The sequence below is a fragment of the Vanessa atalanta genome, chromosome 20 (genome assembly GCF_905147765.1).
Source record: "Vanessa atalanta chromosome 20, ilVanAtal1.2, whole genome shotgun sequence".
Classification (NCBI taxonomy): Eukaryota; Metazoa; Arthropoda; class Insecta; order Lepidoptera; family Nymphalidae; genus Vanessa; species Vanessa atalanta.
The window spans coordinates 9,566,807-9,583,226 of NC_061890.1; the positions used below are offsets into that span (position 1 = coordinate 9,566,807).

Sequence of the window (16,420 nt, forward strand, 5' to 3'; positions counted from 1 at the left end):
GTGAGTGTAACCTAAAATTAATAAACTTGACACATTTTCATAGCAAACATTGTTAGAGCCGGCAAACATCTTGACACGAACGAACGAACGGTAAATACGCAGAGTTCGTTTTAATAGTTGTAGTTAGTGAGGAAACCAACAGCTCGCGATTGATAGAACTGACCCCTATTAAACTGTAAAATGTTCAAGATTTTTGCTGGTAATTTGTTAGTAAAATGTAACGTGTGGCCACTTGTACCCATTGAAATGTTTACTTTTAAATAATCATACACACTGATACGCTCAAAGGAACGTCGATTAACTAAAGTTACCGTCGAATATCCTTCAAGGGAGCTTGTAAATTGCTTTAATGTTATCAAAATTTGATTCATATTGTAAACGTTTGTAGCAAACACTATCCGGTGTTACGCTAGTAACACATACAGACATCAATTGGAGACATCTTACACAGGTATATCTATCTAATCAGAAATGGCGATAGACATTCTAAATGATTTTCGACAGCACTGTGCGTATACGTGGGAGTCATTCGATGTCTATGCGGTTATATGAATACCAAGAACTTAATTAAAACCAGTTAATAATTTTCTTTACAATCCTAACAATCCTTTATCAATCTCCTGCCGTTAGATCATATGAATATAAGTCGTTTTTGCTACATGCTTTTATATATGAACCGACTTTAATATAAAAAGCTAGACCGTACATGCGTGTTGTGTACTCACGCACGCAACTCAAGAGCAAACTTTATATCGCTCTGTTTTTGCTCATGCAAAAATGTATGTGTGCGAATATAAAAGATTGTTTTGTTGCAAGTGTGCGCACATATAGCTTATTAAAAATAGTAAATCATTACACAGTTCGCTGTAAGAGTTCTATGAAAGTTAATTATTTGCACACACGCATCTACGGGCGAGTCACACGTACTGCATCTATTTTGGCTCATAAGATTATAAATTTCTTAATGTAGTAATATGTAATGCATTTTATGGTGTGAGATTTTTTTTAACTGAGACTGAAGTCAAGGAGTTTGTAATGGTATTATTTTATTATGCAATGTTTTTATAATTTACCCTTATAACTATGGGTAAGTATGTGAATATTTTTAAATGTGGTCTATCAAGTATTTATTTTTTTAATTTACCGAATGTAATCGTAAAAAAATACACACATATCTTGAATAATATTACAAAATAAAGAATTATACAAGTAGGTATTTCTATAAGCACAAATTTGCGTATTGATCTTCATACATTCCATTTGTATGTTTTTTTTTTTAATTTTTCAACGACAACGTCTTATACAACAGCTGTAAAACCTTTTTACTATTAAATGGGAACATTAAACATACACGATCCATATAATACAGGCATCTCGCATAAGTACTTAAATATTGTAACTTAATTTTAGACCTAATGATGACTAGTTTATATTTACATTATAAAGCATTATGTGAAATTATTAATGAAATAAATAAATTGAGAATTTATATTTTTGTTTTTTTTTTTTTTAATAAGATCCGTCTTTATGTGTAGTAACCAAATAATCTGATATCAGGTACATATGTATTGCATAAGTACAAAGATATACATTTAAAGCTTAAAACGAATATAATGGAAATAACCTGAACTCGAATTTTAACTCGAATATTATTATTAGACATTTATTGTATAATATTTTGTTTCCAAGGTGCGCCACCAGCGCATTAACGATGTAGTATATATAACCACCTCTGACGAACTTGGCGCCAATTCTCCTAACAATTTTTACTATATCGAAATCGAATCGAATCTTTAACGTTCAGTCGGTTTCCTACCTAATAACACAACAATCCGGTTGCAGGTCGTTCGAAGTTGGATATGACCGAGATCGTATCGTGTCAAACGTAAATAAGTAGAGTTAGCACTCAGTTACGATTAACCTGAGGTTTCTTTTTATAAGAAATAGACTCCAACCTATTATGACCGTTATCAGTTAGTAGAATTGGCCCCCAGCTCGCCCATTTTCCAGTGGATCTGTTTTAAATAGCTACATGGACAGAAGTACGCGACACTAAAAAGGTGGTACCGGCCTGTCATCTATACATATAGGAAAGAGTAATAAATATTCTGTCAAAATATTGATATTTTTCGAGTTTTGCTAAAGTGACTGTTGTTTCATAAATATTTTACATATTTATTATAAAAATGCCGTCTCAAGTAGAACAGAAGACTATAGACCCTGAAGCCGAACTCAGCAATGTACAACGAACGGTAAAACCACTTCAAATAATTATTTTTGCTTTTGCCCGTTTTTTTCAGTTGATGTAAATTTTAATTCAATCATATGTGCCCCGTGGCATATTGCGTGGCATAGGCTATATTTGCACTAAATTTTATTATAGTCCGCAACGACAAGGAACAAAAGGAGCGCCGAGATTCCAAGGGGTGCCAAAAGTTAATGACACATTTTACCAATTGTAACTAAAATTTTCTATAAAAATATATTTATTTAATTTATAAAAAAAAAGTGGTTACAAAGTACAATGCGCAAAGTATTGAATTATATTAAACATTCGGGCACTATATTTACAGGGATAAATGCAAAGCTACCACAGCTATTTAATCGTATTCTCGACATTTTATTTACAATTTCAGTTCCAAAAACTGGCGCCCATGTGTAGCGTGGAGAAGCGAGCAGGCGGTATACCACAGCTGGCGCCCCAGGAAAAGCAATTATCCATCCTCGCTTCTGAATTGAGAGAGACTCTGCTTTGTATCAATGTTCGTTTTATTTTATAATCTTGTTGAATCCATACAAAGACTAATTGACCAGAAAACATAAACTTCCTAATAAGTATAATATTTTTTTACAATCACTTTCCGCCCGACTGTGAGGAGGGTGCGGGATTGGGTTATTGTGTTAGGCTAGTGCCCTTTTTCCTGTGTCACACGACACAAGCATAATGTTATGTTCATCGGTTGGGTCGTTAAGATGTGAAAGCGTGATAATATTAGTGTAATTATTATTGTTACGGAATGCAAAAAAAATATGTATATATAACTTATCTTTAAATAACTAAGACAACGGGTAATTGGACCAGCATATATTAAAGTTGACCCCATAAAGACTCATTATTGAAGTTACAAATAATGAATCGTTATTGTTCAATGTACATCAGATATATTATCGTTTTTAAGTTACGTGTTATGTAATGTAATGAGCAGTTAGAGGCGTTCTTATAAATGAAATAAAGATACTTAGGACTTTGAAAGGACTCGTAGATAATTCTGTCCACTGATGTGCTGCAGTGCCAGCTAGTGGCAAGCTACAATAAATCCATATATGATAATTCATATGAATCGTCCCAACGGTCTTGAACTAGACTATTTCTCTCAAAAACTTATATACACCAAAATTTACTTTATCTAGATCCATATACAGTTGTAAGATTTAAATGAAGTCCGTGTGTATTTTCCTGTTGAAAATATTATACCTCCTGAATATTGTAATACTGCACATGCATAGACGGAGCGTCTAAATGTAAAATTTTCCTTCATTATCCATCCAGCTTGCGAAAAAAGGTCAGCATGCTCTCCGTGATAACCTGAACAAGTCTGGCACTCGGAAATCCATCGTCGACTATGAGCACTTGGAGAACGAACTAAGAGACGAAAGAGCGCAGCAGGCAGAATTGGATTGCTTGAATTATTTAGCACAAAAACAGCTCGTGGAACTGCTCAAGAAAGTACCCACTGAGGCTGATGTATGCAACCCAATATCCGCAAATTGAAGTCATATACATAATCCAAGTAATATTTAGACCGAAAAAGACAAAACAGTCCATTTTTATTCAATAGTTATTTTTCAATCAAGTTAATATTAGTTTCTGTTTTAAAATGAAACGAGATGACTTGGTGACGAGGCACCTAAGGTTAAGAGTGTTGATTGGATCAAGAATTAAATTCTCACTCATTCTCATTTCTGTATATAATAAAAGCCATATCGTATTAAGTGGGGAAGGAAATATCGTTAGGATATTTGCCTTTAGTGGAAGGATCTCGTGACATTTATTCCATGCGGTGTGCTAGAATGAACTCCAAAAGTTCTTCTTAACGATGATTGTTTGTCAAGCAGTTGAATCCATTTGAGGGAAGCACCATACTCCCCAAAATTATAGATTTAAAAATGTATATATCCTTATACATTGTGACTATTAGCATATGGAATGGTTCAAAATTATTAACTAAATATTGTCAATCAGAGACATATATGAAATTAGAAATAACTTACATACCAATTGTTCGTTGTCAGAACAAAAAAACTAACAAATATAGAATAGTTTAATGCAGGGATCATTTCGGATCTGGATATGGACGAATATTCATACATTAAATTTTTCAGGAATTGGCAATGATTGAAAATGCGAACAATCGCCTACGACGCATGGAGAACCGTCTGGATCTTGCGACAAAACGATTTTGTGTAGTTAACACTAATAACAAGAGCGTTCGTGAGGAGATTCATAGGCTTCTTGTTGAGAGGTTTGAAACCGAACCCAACTTCATTTCTCAGCTTTCGATACTGTTTGATAATGCAGCAAAAGTGATTTGTTCTTGTATATTATAAATTAGACTTAGTTTGTACTAGGATTGCAGGCGGGTAAATAAAAATGAATGTTAAGACAAGTGTTTTGGCTTTATTATTAAGAATGGTAATTACTCACTTACTGCACCACATATTAGAACCGATCAAAATATACTAATATTTAATGTATCCAAAATTAATAAGAGCACCTACATCAATTGTTACAGGAATGATTTTAATATACAATGGAATCGCACTATAGGCAAATTGGTGAAGGGTAAAGAATATCTTATGGATATCTTTGAGATAGCCGCCAATGCTTTTGGAGACAGGGACGAGTGTTGCAGAATGTTAGAGGCTTTAAAATGGAAAGGGCTGTTTCAACTTAATAGAGATATATCGGTCTGATGTTTTCATTATCATCTTAACACAGGATTTCACATAATAGTTACAGCATTAAAATATTAGTTATCCCGATATTGTCGTAATAAAGTGCTTCAAAATTCGAGAAGATATTTTTTTGGCTCATCACTTGCCTTTAATGTTAACATTCCCTACTAATAATAATATTTTGAAGAAACGTAGTTTATTTGTATTCTTATTTGAGGAAAAAGGTATTTATTGCTATTTTAACTTTCAGGAAAACGTATGTTTTTAATGATTCAGTCTAATTTTAGGAAATGCAATCATTTGAAGGGGAATTGAACCATTTAGCGAAATTAGAGGAGTTTCTCCGAGTTAAGGGTTCCCGAAGAATCTGTGAAGCTGATGAAAAAGAAGAAATTAAACGACAAGAAGAGGTACAACGCTGCGAACAAGAAATTGCAAGACATGATGCTCTATTAGAAGAAATCTTTGTAGGTTACAAACATGAAAATATCTCTCAAACTAATCTGCTTAGGAGACCATTACAACCCCATTACCAAAATAGTAAATATACAAAACTAGGATAGCACAATCCTATTTATTATTTATTTACTGTGACATTGTCTATGCAAAGAGGTGTGTACTTTTAGTACTATTGTTAATTCGGATTTAGAACAATTTTCCATTGTAATTTTTCACAGTAGTAAAGCCAGTAGTCATCTATCAGTAAATTTTACTTGCATAATTTAAGATTATTACAAATTTATTAGATATGAATTACAAAACACATGCAGGATTTGTTCATTTGAACTGTTTAGATCGATTGGGATACGTAAATTTTATCCTTGTAGAACTATGCTGGCTCCGATAGAGTGGCGACTATTATAAATCAATTTAATGCATCTGAGATACAGAACTTCTCAATTTTTGTGCTTCTATGTGAAGTACTACAAGAATCTATCATGATGAGACGGGATCTTGAAATATTAAGGCAGAGAATAAGTAAGTGTTTTGTGATGATTGATGATTAAAGCTATATTATTTATTAAGTAACAATCCTGAAATATACAAGAACCCTACTGGTTAAAGGCCCTTTCTGGTTAATGCTGCATTGTAGTTTAGAGTTCGAGTGATATATTTTCTACCAACACATGCACGTTTCACAATGGTTTGTTTTACCGATGAGTAAAACGCACTGAAACAGCGTAGTGGCTTAAGCCTTCTCCTCATAAGAAAAGGCCTTAGCGCACAGAGTCTTTGCCCGTATCAATCCATTAATCAATCTGATATTTTCGAAGAATAACAATGCAGATGTGTCCTATTTAAATGCAAAATTCAATCAGTTGATCTGCTGGCCTTGAATTATGGTAACTAATATATTACAATCCTGATCAAATTATTTTTAAATTTGCCGATTCATAAATTTTAATCATTTTTTAAAAATACATTAATAAATAAAGCATATTTTTCAACACAAGATTATAAAGATATATATATGTATAATTGAATTTAACAAACATATTACTGTTTTTACATTCCGAAACGAGCTTTACTTAATATAGTTCTGAAAAAATACGATTCAAAAATGCTCGTAAAAGCCTACTTGAATAAAGTATATTCTGATTATGATTCTGATTTATATATTAAAGTGGATCAACGAGATATTAACGAATCTCGCGAAGAGACCCAAGATAAGAAGTTAGCCGAGCTGATGGCGGAACTTGAAAAGGAGAAACAAAAGACACAACATGTTAACGATTTGAGCAACAACGCTGATGCGACAATACTGAAAGTGTTAAAAGGAATTGATGATCTTGTAAGGTGAGGACATATTTTACCTTTAATTAATAAATGCATTGATTCAGATTGTAAATTTTTTTTTTTAAATAATAAATATAGTTGCAGCATCCAACTAACCAAGGAATACAATAAGACTGATTGAATAAAAATAATCGTATAATTTTATTATTCTAAGCCGCTCATAGCGCAAGCCTTTAAAAATAATAATAGTTTACTGTCCAAAACATTGCACGACTGTTTAGCACATACGGTCGTTTAGCATCCATTAAAATATCATAAATCAATACAATTCCAAAAAACCCTCGTTGAGTTGCTAACGGTACTCTTACCGATGTCACTTGATGTTGCCTGTTTTTAAAAAAATGAGACGTTTTTCTTGTAAGGCCTAACGGAAAGCAACTACTCAGCCAATATACATAAAACTTACACCAGGAGATTCACTATCCTTCGGAGGAGATTTTAATATATATTATTCCTTACATCCTTAAATTCAGACTATTGACTTGTAAGTCTATCTAATATCTAAGAGTAATTCTGTCCAAAGCATTCATTCTATCAGCATTTGAAATAAATAATTGATAAATCCTTAATATGATACGTTTTTGTTAGACTGGCGAGATGTGACGTAACGCCGCTGTTAGGTTTATTGGGAAATCATAAGGAAGTAACGAAATGGAACGTGCGTAAATTTCTAAGAATCTTGGAAGCAGACGTTAAAGTCCTTATTGAAGTTGTCTATGGCGCTGTCAAGGTAAAGATAACTTTCTGAAGAAATTTTCTCCAATAGCTCCATTATAATTAAATTTTCACATCACGAAATTTACTTATGTTGCAGCTCTGTTGTATTTTCATTTTTTAATGATTGTCGATGGCTTGATAATATTCTTTTTTCACTACAATGTCTAGTCCTGTCAGAATATCGAATTTGACCTTAAAGTTTAAATTTAAATTGTTGCTTTAGTAACATATATTATATAAATTATATGATGTTATCAAAATCCATTTATCTAAATTTAACTTAATGTGTCCACGTTTTTATTACTTGTATGTGTAATGGAATACATCCGCACAAAATGAGATAATTGACAAAATTCATTACAGTTGTAATGTCGCGGCGTAATGGAGAGGTAAGGAGAAGTTTATCATATGGGTTACCTGAAAAAATGTACCAAAAGGTAATAAATAAAGGTCCCTCTATATTCGTTTTACCATCGCATGTGACATTGACGAAAAAATCTGAGTCATCTCTTTACAAATAAAAGCCGCAAAAAAAAATTCGTTTTACTCTACCGAGTATTAGCACGTTTCTTCAAATTTGTTCAATCTTTAACTCCGCTAGCTAAACTTCATATATTTTAAGGGACACTTTTTAAATACAAAGCTACTTCTCCTTACCTATACATTTCATAGTCCAGAGATTATAAAACTAGTAATTTTTCGATAATACTATTATTATAAATTAAATATATATATATATATATGATATAATGTCATAAATCACAAGCACTATCGAATTGGGTAGAAGATCCACAGGATTACTCTACTAACTTGTTTTAATAAAACAATGTGGCCTCGGTCTGCTTTATAACCTCGCCACTAGACTAAATACCATTAAATTAGACATTGTATATTAAGTAAAACTATGGAAATATTCCATCATCCATTTTCAGCCTCCAGCACCTACTCCCAAAACTCGAAAAGGTCCAACACCAGAAACCACTAAACTTGTTGCCGACCCTTACGTTGAAACTCTTCGTCCTAACAGAATTGAAAAACTAGTTCCTTATCAACCATGCGCTTAGTGAGTTACACTTTTAACTAGTTGTTTTATATGATACTTAATACCGTAATTTTATTCAGAGTCGTATCTCTCGAATCGCGCCACAATTACACGTTACTTACTGGCAGACTTTTACGACAAGCCCCCTTTCAGATGCCAACCTGGTTAGGAATGTTTTTCATAATGGGGTTGGCTATATGTCAAGCATACATGTGATTTGGAGGCTTAATGGTTTGATCGGATTTGGAATGTACATAACAACATTGCCATAATTAGTCGGTCATTTCACATAGATATTTACCAATTTACAATAAATTATGCTCTAGTCACACATGCTTCTTTCCTGTAACCAAATATAATTTTATAAATATTAAATCGTAATAAACTTTTTATATTTGTTTATTTTAGTTGTGTCGAAGACTATATAATGAATTTAGTGTTTGAGACGCCGGCAATTCCAGCGGATAAAGAATATGTGCAAAGTATATTCCATTTGGAAGATGTCAACACTAAGTTTGGAATTTATACTTTAACAATACCCGCGTAAGATTTTTCCTTTATACTTTTAAATGATAGACGAACAAATAATCCGAATATAAAAATGATATGCTCCGTGTAATACTAAAATTTCAAATAAAATTACTTGTTTCAGTAAACGTCATCCATACAGAGGACCGAAAAAAGATTAGAAAAATTGTCAAAAGTGCTTTTATTGCTGTCATTTTAATAAACCTAATTATATAATATTTGTAACGATTCAATTTTATTATTATTACTTGAAACGAAACATATTAATTTATTTTAATTAATTTGGTAATTTATTTTAATATATACTAACAATATAGAACAATAATTACATTATATTTTCTTGGTGTTATAATTTTGTGACTATATTTATTTTAAACAAAATTTAAATGCTTTTTGGTCAACTGTGTGCTATTTGTAATTTTTTTAAAAGATAGTGATAATTTCACTTATTCTTAAAAATATTATGATATTAATTATGATAATTTATGCAAACAAAATCGAATTATATTCTACTAATTTTTTAAATCTACTTTTTTAATTTGAATAGCAAACAACTGACAACATTATAAATTATATTTTTTTATACAGGGAACACTGATGATGTGTTATACGTTTGGTTGTGTGAGTGATGTCTTGGACTCTCCGCCATTGAATTTCATTTTAGCCGAGAATTGAAATAGGGTGAACCTTTCGCAATCGGCAAAAATCTTACCAATCCTTTTTCTATTTCTTATTCTATTTAGTCATATTTCGTGCACAAACATTATATCCAATGGCAGACAGAGACACAGATGAGTTAAACATCGATAACGTAATAAAAAAATTATTAAAAGGTAAAAGCCAAATAGGTTCAGTAAAATAGACAGTAAAGTGTTCATAAGTTGTTCTTGTGATGTTAAAGTTAATTATTTTTTTGTGTTTTGTATCAGTGAGTTTATTGTGAGTTTTATAAGTGTTGGTGAAATGTTTATATTTTGTTGTTTTCAGTGCGAGGCGAGAAGCCTGGCATGAATGTACAGTTATCGGAAATTGAGATTAAAGGGCTATGCTTGAAATCACGAGAAATATTCTTGTCACAACCGATATTACTTGAGTTAGAAGCACCATTAAAAATATGTGGTAAGTTGACGTTAATATTTAAAAGTACAACATTTAAATAATTCGCTTTCTAACTTTCTAAGATCTTATCACTTTCAAATTCATTTTCGTACGTTGTGTCCAGCCTGTTATTAAAAAAAAAAATTATCTACCCACAAAAAAAATATCACGAATGCTATACGTGTTATATATAATAGAGGCTCAGTATATTTTTTGTTGAACAATTTGTTTTTATCAATACTCAAACAAAGAAATCATAATTGCCGTAAGGAACATAACTCGATATAACCCAAACAAGCTTAAGGATATAACAAATGAAATCCTCACGTTTATTATATAAATTTTCAAATAATGTTATTTTATAATTGTATACAAAAGTTATGTTAATGATGTAAAGCATTTGTATTGGCTATAGTTGTCGAACATTGCCCCACATAAGATGTATTTATTTCATATATTTACATAATGTTAATATAATATACATATTAAAACAATTCAGAAGGAAAATGATACACATCGTAATATTATCTGATATACCAACGTACGTAACTTTCATTACATATCTTTTGTATGCTAAGTTAAGTTTTTAGGGACACGTAAATATTAATAAAGATACTTACAATAAAGTAAAAGAAAAATTTTAATTATATCAGTTTTGTTTGAACTCATCATCATCATGAGTCATTTGTTTACCTACTATGTTATACCTACTATTATATATGTATAGTACACTACTATTTTTCTTTTAAAATAGTTTTAATTTTTATTGTAAAGTTCATTGCTCCTATCTATATTCAACAGATAATGTAAACTAAAGATTAAATTAGTTAATTTCTCTTTTTTTCGTTACATATGCATGTTGTGTAGTTTGTTTATATAACTGTTTTTTTTTTTAAATATAATAGTCCAACCTTGACAACTTTAGATATCTGTAAGGTTAATGCAAATATTTATAAAAACAGTATCATGTGATCGTAATTAGCTGATATATTATTTTCATATGGCACAGACAAAATGTGCGTTATTCCTTTTTCAAACTTGCAAATGATTCAAAATAAATATATAGATTAGGATTTATTCAATCATTTACATAATTAATTACCTAGAGTGAAGATATTGCTTTAGTTTTCATTATATTCTCAACTTTGATTCTATTCCTATTTGAGTTTTATTTTAAAAACATCATATGCATTGATGATTTTAGTAAAAACACAAGTAACATTGAATCCTCTGGATTGAAACATGTACTTTCTAACACATGTGTTGCGTATTGTTAAGTACTAATGTACTTAAATGTAGGTTTCCAAACAGGACAGTTTTTTATGACAAACACAATGACTAAGAACGAATATGTTGCGTAAACATGTAATAATACTGATTATTGGTTATTATGAACTTTATATTTCATTTAATCTTGTAAAATTTTATTTCATAGTGGTCACAAGAACCTATTAACATTTATTCTATTTTAACAAAATTGATTTAAAAATAATTGTGACACATGTTAATAATTATAAGTATTAAGAATTTGCAAATATGTCAATATTGTTATCTGTCAACAGGTGACATCCACGGTCAATACTATGACTTGTTAAGGCTGTTTGAATACGGCGGTTTTCCACCAGAGTCAAATTATTTGTTCCTCGGCGACTACGTGGACCGCGGTAAACAGTCATTAGAAACGATATGTCTGCTACTCGCGTACAAGATTAAATATCCAGAGAACTTCTTCTTATTAAGAGGGAACCATGAATGCGCTAGCATTAATAGAATTTATGGGTAAGTTTTTTCCTATATAAGGAAATTATTTTTATGGAATATTTCATTTTTAACAACATATGACAATGTTTTTTATCTAGTTCACTTTGTTTTTATCAAATTTAGTCTAAGAATGATATGAGCCATCAGCGGAGTAATTCAACTTTAAATCTAGATATTAACTGAGCTATGTCCATAACATATACTAGTACTTAGGATTTTTCTCGTCATTGTGGCAATGTTTTAGACTTTATTTAACAAGGGACATACATCTTAGATCGCAAGATTGGAAGTGTATAGCCAATGTTTGGAATAGGCCGTGGCTACCGCTTACCATAAGTATTTGCCTACCAGATTTAATTAATAGTTTAGTTGCTACATTTTCAATTTTTTTTAAATTGAACTCTTTCTCATTTTTCAAACAAAAAGCTGCAAAGGACATTTTTGAAACTTAATATACTTCTTATTTGTTTATCTATGTATGATTTTTAGTGTAAAATATTATATTGTATTAGACACATAATATCGTCCTATCTATTAGATGATAAAATAGTTATTTCACTATGATTGCAAAAAAATCAAAACAGTTATGTATGTAATCTTATCACACATATGTTTATTAATCATATGACTCGCAGAACTTCTTTTGGTGATTATTAGCAAATAAGTTTTCATATATTGAGTATGTTAAATACAAAGTACACTTACACATTACGCTCTATTTGTTAAGAGTAAATAATTTCAATATTATATTTACATGACCCAATATTAAAAAAAATATCATGCACATTTTACAAGATATCAAGTTTTATTTCCGTGTTAAATTTAAGAAACATAAAAGTAATATATTTTTTTAACTAAGTAACTAAGATTGTTATACTAGATTGATTTATGCAGCATTAAAACTTTTACACAGCGTGTGCGTGAATATTTTAATATTAAAATAACATTGAGGGAAATATACTGTTATTACTGTCATGGGAGACGATTCACTCAGCGGTCACGCATCGTTGCCTTGTAATTAATAACTGAAATTATGTATACCGATTCTTATTACGTTTAACGTTATTTAAAGTAATTAATTATTGTTATTCGAATGCTGACGTTGAACACTGTAGTTAATTATTATTTATTAAAAGAATTATGGTCGCATTTGTATATACTTGGTGGTAGAGCTTTGTGCAAGCTTCTCTGAGTAGGTACTACCCTCATCACATATTCTAACGCAAAACTGTCATATTTTATGCAATTGTTTTCCTTTTTGTACCCAGTATAATTATAGAGACACGGAACATAACATCGTAGGTTTCCAAAGTTGGTGGTGCATTGAATATGTAAAGAACTTTAGTTACTGTGCCAATGTCTATGGGTGATGGTGACCACGTACCATCAGGTGACTCATGTGCCAGTCTGCCTACATATTTTAAATAATTAAATATACATGTTATAGTAAAATTGCATCCAATATCAACGATGTATCTGTCTCGTATGATATAAAATAAAAAGGGCCAAATATTGCGCCTTATGTGACCCCTCTTACGTTCGCCAACAAATTACGCATTAGTCATTGCACTGAATCATATTATCGAAGGTCGATCGTGTTTCAAGTTCGTTTTGCGTGTTACTTTTAATAGTTTACTAATTGTTACTTTTTATTTCCTCTTATCGTCATCATAATATATTATACGATATTTTTTCTCTGTAACTAATTTTAAATCCCTTTTATTTTACGATTAACTTCTAAAACAATGTTTATCAAAAGATATAGAAAAAACTTTACTAAAACTATTTTATTAATGTTCCTAATAAATATATTCAATGGTTTAAGCAGAACATTAATATCGTACATCGACTATCTTTTTCTATGTTTTGCGTATCGCGTAATCGTCCATCCTGTCTGATATGATTTTGCATTTTTTTACTATCTACCTTTATCTTATAATTTAACATACAGTTGCACAAGGCAAATTCTTAATAAGTTCATCGAATTATGAAATACTAGTGACCATACCCGGCTCCGCGCGGGTGTGGTCGTTTGTACCAACTGTCGATCGGAGTCTGGACCGAAATAGAAGATATACCTAAGAGGTGAATTATAATTATAATCGAAAAAAGGTATTTTCGTACACAGATTTTTACTAAATTCAAAAGGATTGAAAGCCCTCGCCCGTTCGTGGGATATTCATCTATTGATTTATTCTGCATATCTGTCCATATAATACTAGTATTACTACAAACGAGTTGATCGTATAAACTTAAATGTAAAGCGAACGTATGAGGTGTCAGGCTAGGTGCAATATTTGGTCCATTTTTATTTTTATATCATATAGGACAGATATATCATACTATGAGTATATTGAGATTGCCATCGTTATTAATTGGTACAATTATGATTTTAAATGAAATTATAACACTAATGTCAAACGCAGACGAAACCGCGCCGATTAGCTGGTCGCCAATTCTACTATCAAAGTGTCCCTTTATCGCAATCGAATCGAAATGTTTAGGTTCAGTTTTCAAATTCTACTACGAACGATCCAGTTCCGGTTCGGTCGAAGATGTATATCGAAATATAATCAGGATTGTATCATAACTGATATAAATAAGTAGCATCGGCCTTCAGTTACGATTAAACTGAGTTTATTTTTGTGAAGAATAGTCGAAGATGGATCAGAATAGAATCGAGACGTCCAAATCGCTATGTTATTAGATTCGATCTTTGTAAATTTCCTGAGACAAGAACGTGCGTACCTGGATTTTGAAAAGTCAACATACTTTCATTGTTATAAATGGAATGACATCACTCGTTTCAAAGATAAGCTCAACAAGATAAGGCTCCCGATCAATAATGCCTTGACATTCGAGTTATTTTAGCTCGGTATGAGAATCGTATTACGAAAAGTCTTTTTTTTTTTTTTAATACGCAAATAACGCGATTAACGGATACGATAAATATTTGATTATGTGATCTGTGATAAACAAGTCATGTTTACATTTTTTATAAAGAAATAATTTAATGTAAATATAGGATTTTTTGACGTTCTTTCAATTTGAAACGATTGAATAATATTAAAGCGTCGTTTTTGAAATCTTACTTGTTTCAAAGGTTGAAAAGTATTTTAATATTAATCTTAACAATATTTTTAACGATTCTACAGATACGGATTTGAAAATCGAACTGATGTTTAATTTGTCGTATCGGTATATTTTATTGGATCTGGAATACCGTCGTATGCGTACGAGTTAAGTCTCATACGTACACACGCCATCTTTTAAGAAAACGTTTCACGTACCCTTGCGTATACGATAAAATAAACCGCTGTGAGAATGTTCCCTAACTTTATTTAGATCAGAATGACGTAATGCTTTGAAACACACAAACAAAACGAAGTATTTTATAAAATAAAATCGAGTAAACGTAAAATTTATTAAACCAGTAGAACTTAGTTTTCCGACTTAGGTAAAGTCACGGCATAACGTGCGCCGTCAAAGGCTATATTTGCTGTTAGTAAATATTAAATTAGTTATACGAACGGTAGTCATGTCAAAAAACTGCTGTATAGGGTATGATCGTCTTTATTATACAGTCCAATCGTTTTGAGTGCTATGAATTGTATGTGGATTGTACATTTGTTTAATTAGATTAAATTATCATATATGACAATGTATCAAGTCCTGATGACTTTCGATTTTGATCGTTCAAAGTCCAAATGCATTCAGCAATTAGTTTATTTAGACTTTATTATAGAGACGTTACGTCCCTTGCATCTGTAGTTACACTGGCTCACTCCCCGTTCAAATCGGAACACAGCGATATGAAGTATTGCTGTTTGGCAGTAGAATATATGACGAGTGGTTGGTACACAGACGGACATGCACCAAGTAAAAGTAGTTTCTGTGTCACAACAAAATAAAGTAAACTAATGTTACTTCTTTGCTATTATTTCTAATACATTAAAAAATCAATTAAAACTTTTCGTAAGTACTTTTAGTAATAATTATTATTGTGTGCAACAAACATGAGTTCTCTAAAACAAACAATCGCTTAACACAAATAATAAGTAATGAACATCGACGTAGATTAGGAAACGGCGTTCGGTATGTTGATATTTTAAACGCGATAAGATAAAACTGAGCCAAGTCGAAAAGTTATTGGTTTTTACCAAAGAAGTAGCGATAGAATTCCTTCAATATCTATAATGTAAATTGGTGAACTGCAACTTAACGACTGTGATATTTTATCGTCATCATTGTCGTCATCACTCGCTTGTTCAGTGTTATCTCGTTTTAAGGGCATTCGTCTTAATTCTTTCTTCCATTCATCTATATATCTAGTCATATCTTCGATTACTCTTACGCATATCCATTCCGTACTCTGTCCCTCCACCTCTTTTACCCTACTGCTGCCATCTTGAATTCAAATGAATCACGCCTTCCTTCCGTTTGATAGTTCTCCTTAAGTCTATAGCAATCAATCTGTCTTTCGATATTAAGATAACATTGTGTGTACAATTTAAAGGTTTT

General features: G+C 31.3%; 2 protein-coding genes across 4 annotated transcripts in view; both read left to right on the top strand.

The window, feature by feature from the left end:
• The first annotated feature begins 2,172 nt into the window (after window positions 1-2,172).
• On the top strand, window positions 2,173-9,219 carry LOC125071804. Its single transcript, XM_047682191.1, has 12 exons — window positions 2,173-2,252; window positions 2,637-2,762; window positions 3,551-3,745; window positions 4,384-4,523; window positions 4,794-4,968; window positions 5,244-5,423; window positions 5,784-5,934; window positions 6,582-6,753; window positions 7,342-7,483; window positions 8,403-8,533; window positions 8,921-9,055; window positions 9,165-9,219. The coding sequence occupies exons 1-12, from the start codon at window positions 2,187-2,189 to the stop codon at window positions 9,199-9,201; spliced, it is 1,650 nt and encodes a 549-aa protein (XP_047538147.1). The 5' UTR covers window positions 2,173-2,186; the 3' UTR covers window positions 9,202-9,219.
• A 424-nt stretch (window positions 9,220-9,643) lies between these two features.
• Window positions 9,644-16,420, top strand: part of LOC125071808 (serine/threonine-protein phosphatase alpha-2 isoform-like) — a 35,585-nt gene continuing 28,808 nt past the window's right edge. The window contains exons 1-3 of one of the 3 annotated variants that reach the window (XR_007119938.1): window positions 9,644-9,873; window positions 10,028-10,159; window positions 11,701-11,917. Coding sequence is in view for 2 of the 3 variants with exons in the window: in XM_047682195.1 (XP_047538151.1) it covers window positions 9,813-9,873; window positions 10,028-10,159; window positions 11,701-11,917 (410 nt within the window). In the remaining variant the exon portion in view is untranslated. The remainder of the gene's footprint in view (window positions 9,874-10,027; window positions 10,160-11,700; window positions 11,918-16,420) is intronic. The other 2 variants (XM_047682195.1, XM_047682196.1) reach the window with 2 other exon arrangements.

What these genes read in the sequence shown, in the direction of transcription:
- LOC125071804 (XM_047682191.1), top strand. Translation starts at nt 2,187, where the DNA reads ATGCCGTCTCAAGTAGAACAGAAGACTATAGACCCTGAAGCCGAACTC. An exon ending in AGACTCTGCTTTGTATCAAT is followed by an intron (nt 2,763 to 3,550) that starts GTTCGTTTTATT and finishes TTATCCATCCAG; the next exon opens with CTTGCGAAAAAAGGTCAGCA. An exon ending in AAGTACCCACTGAGGCTGAT is followed by an intron (nt 3,746 to 4,383) that starts GTATGCAACCCA and finishes TAAATTTTTCAG; the next exon opens with GAATTGGCAATGATTGAAAA.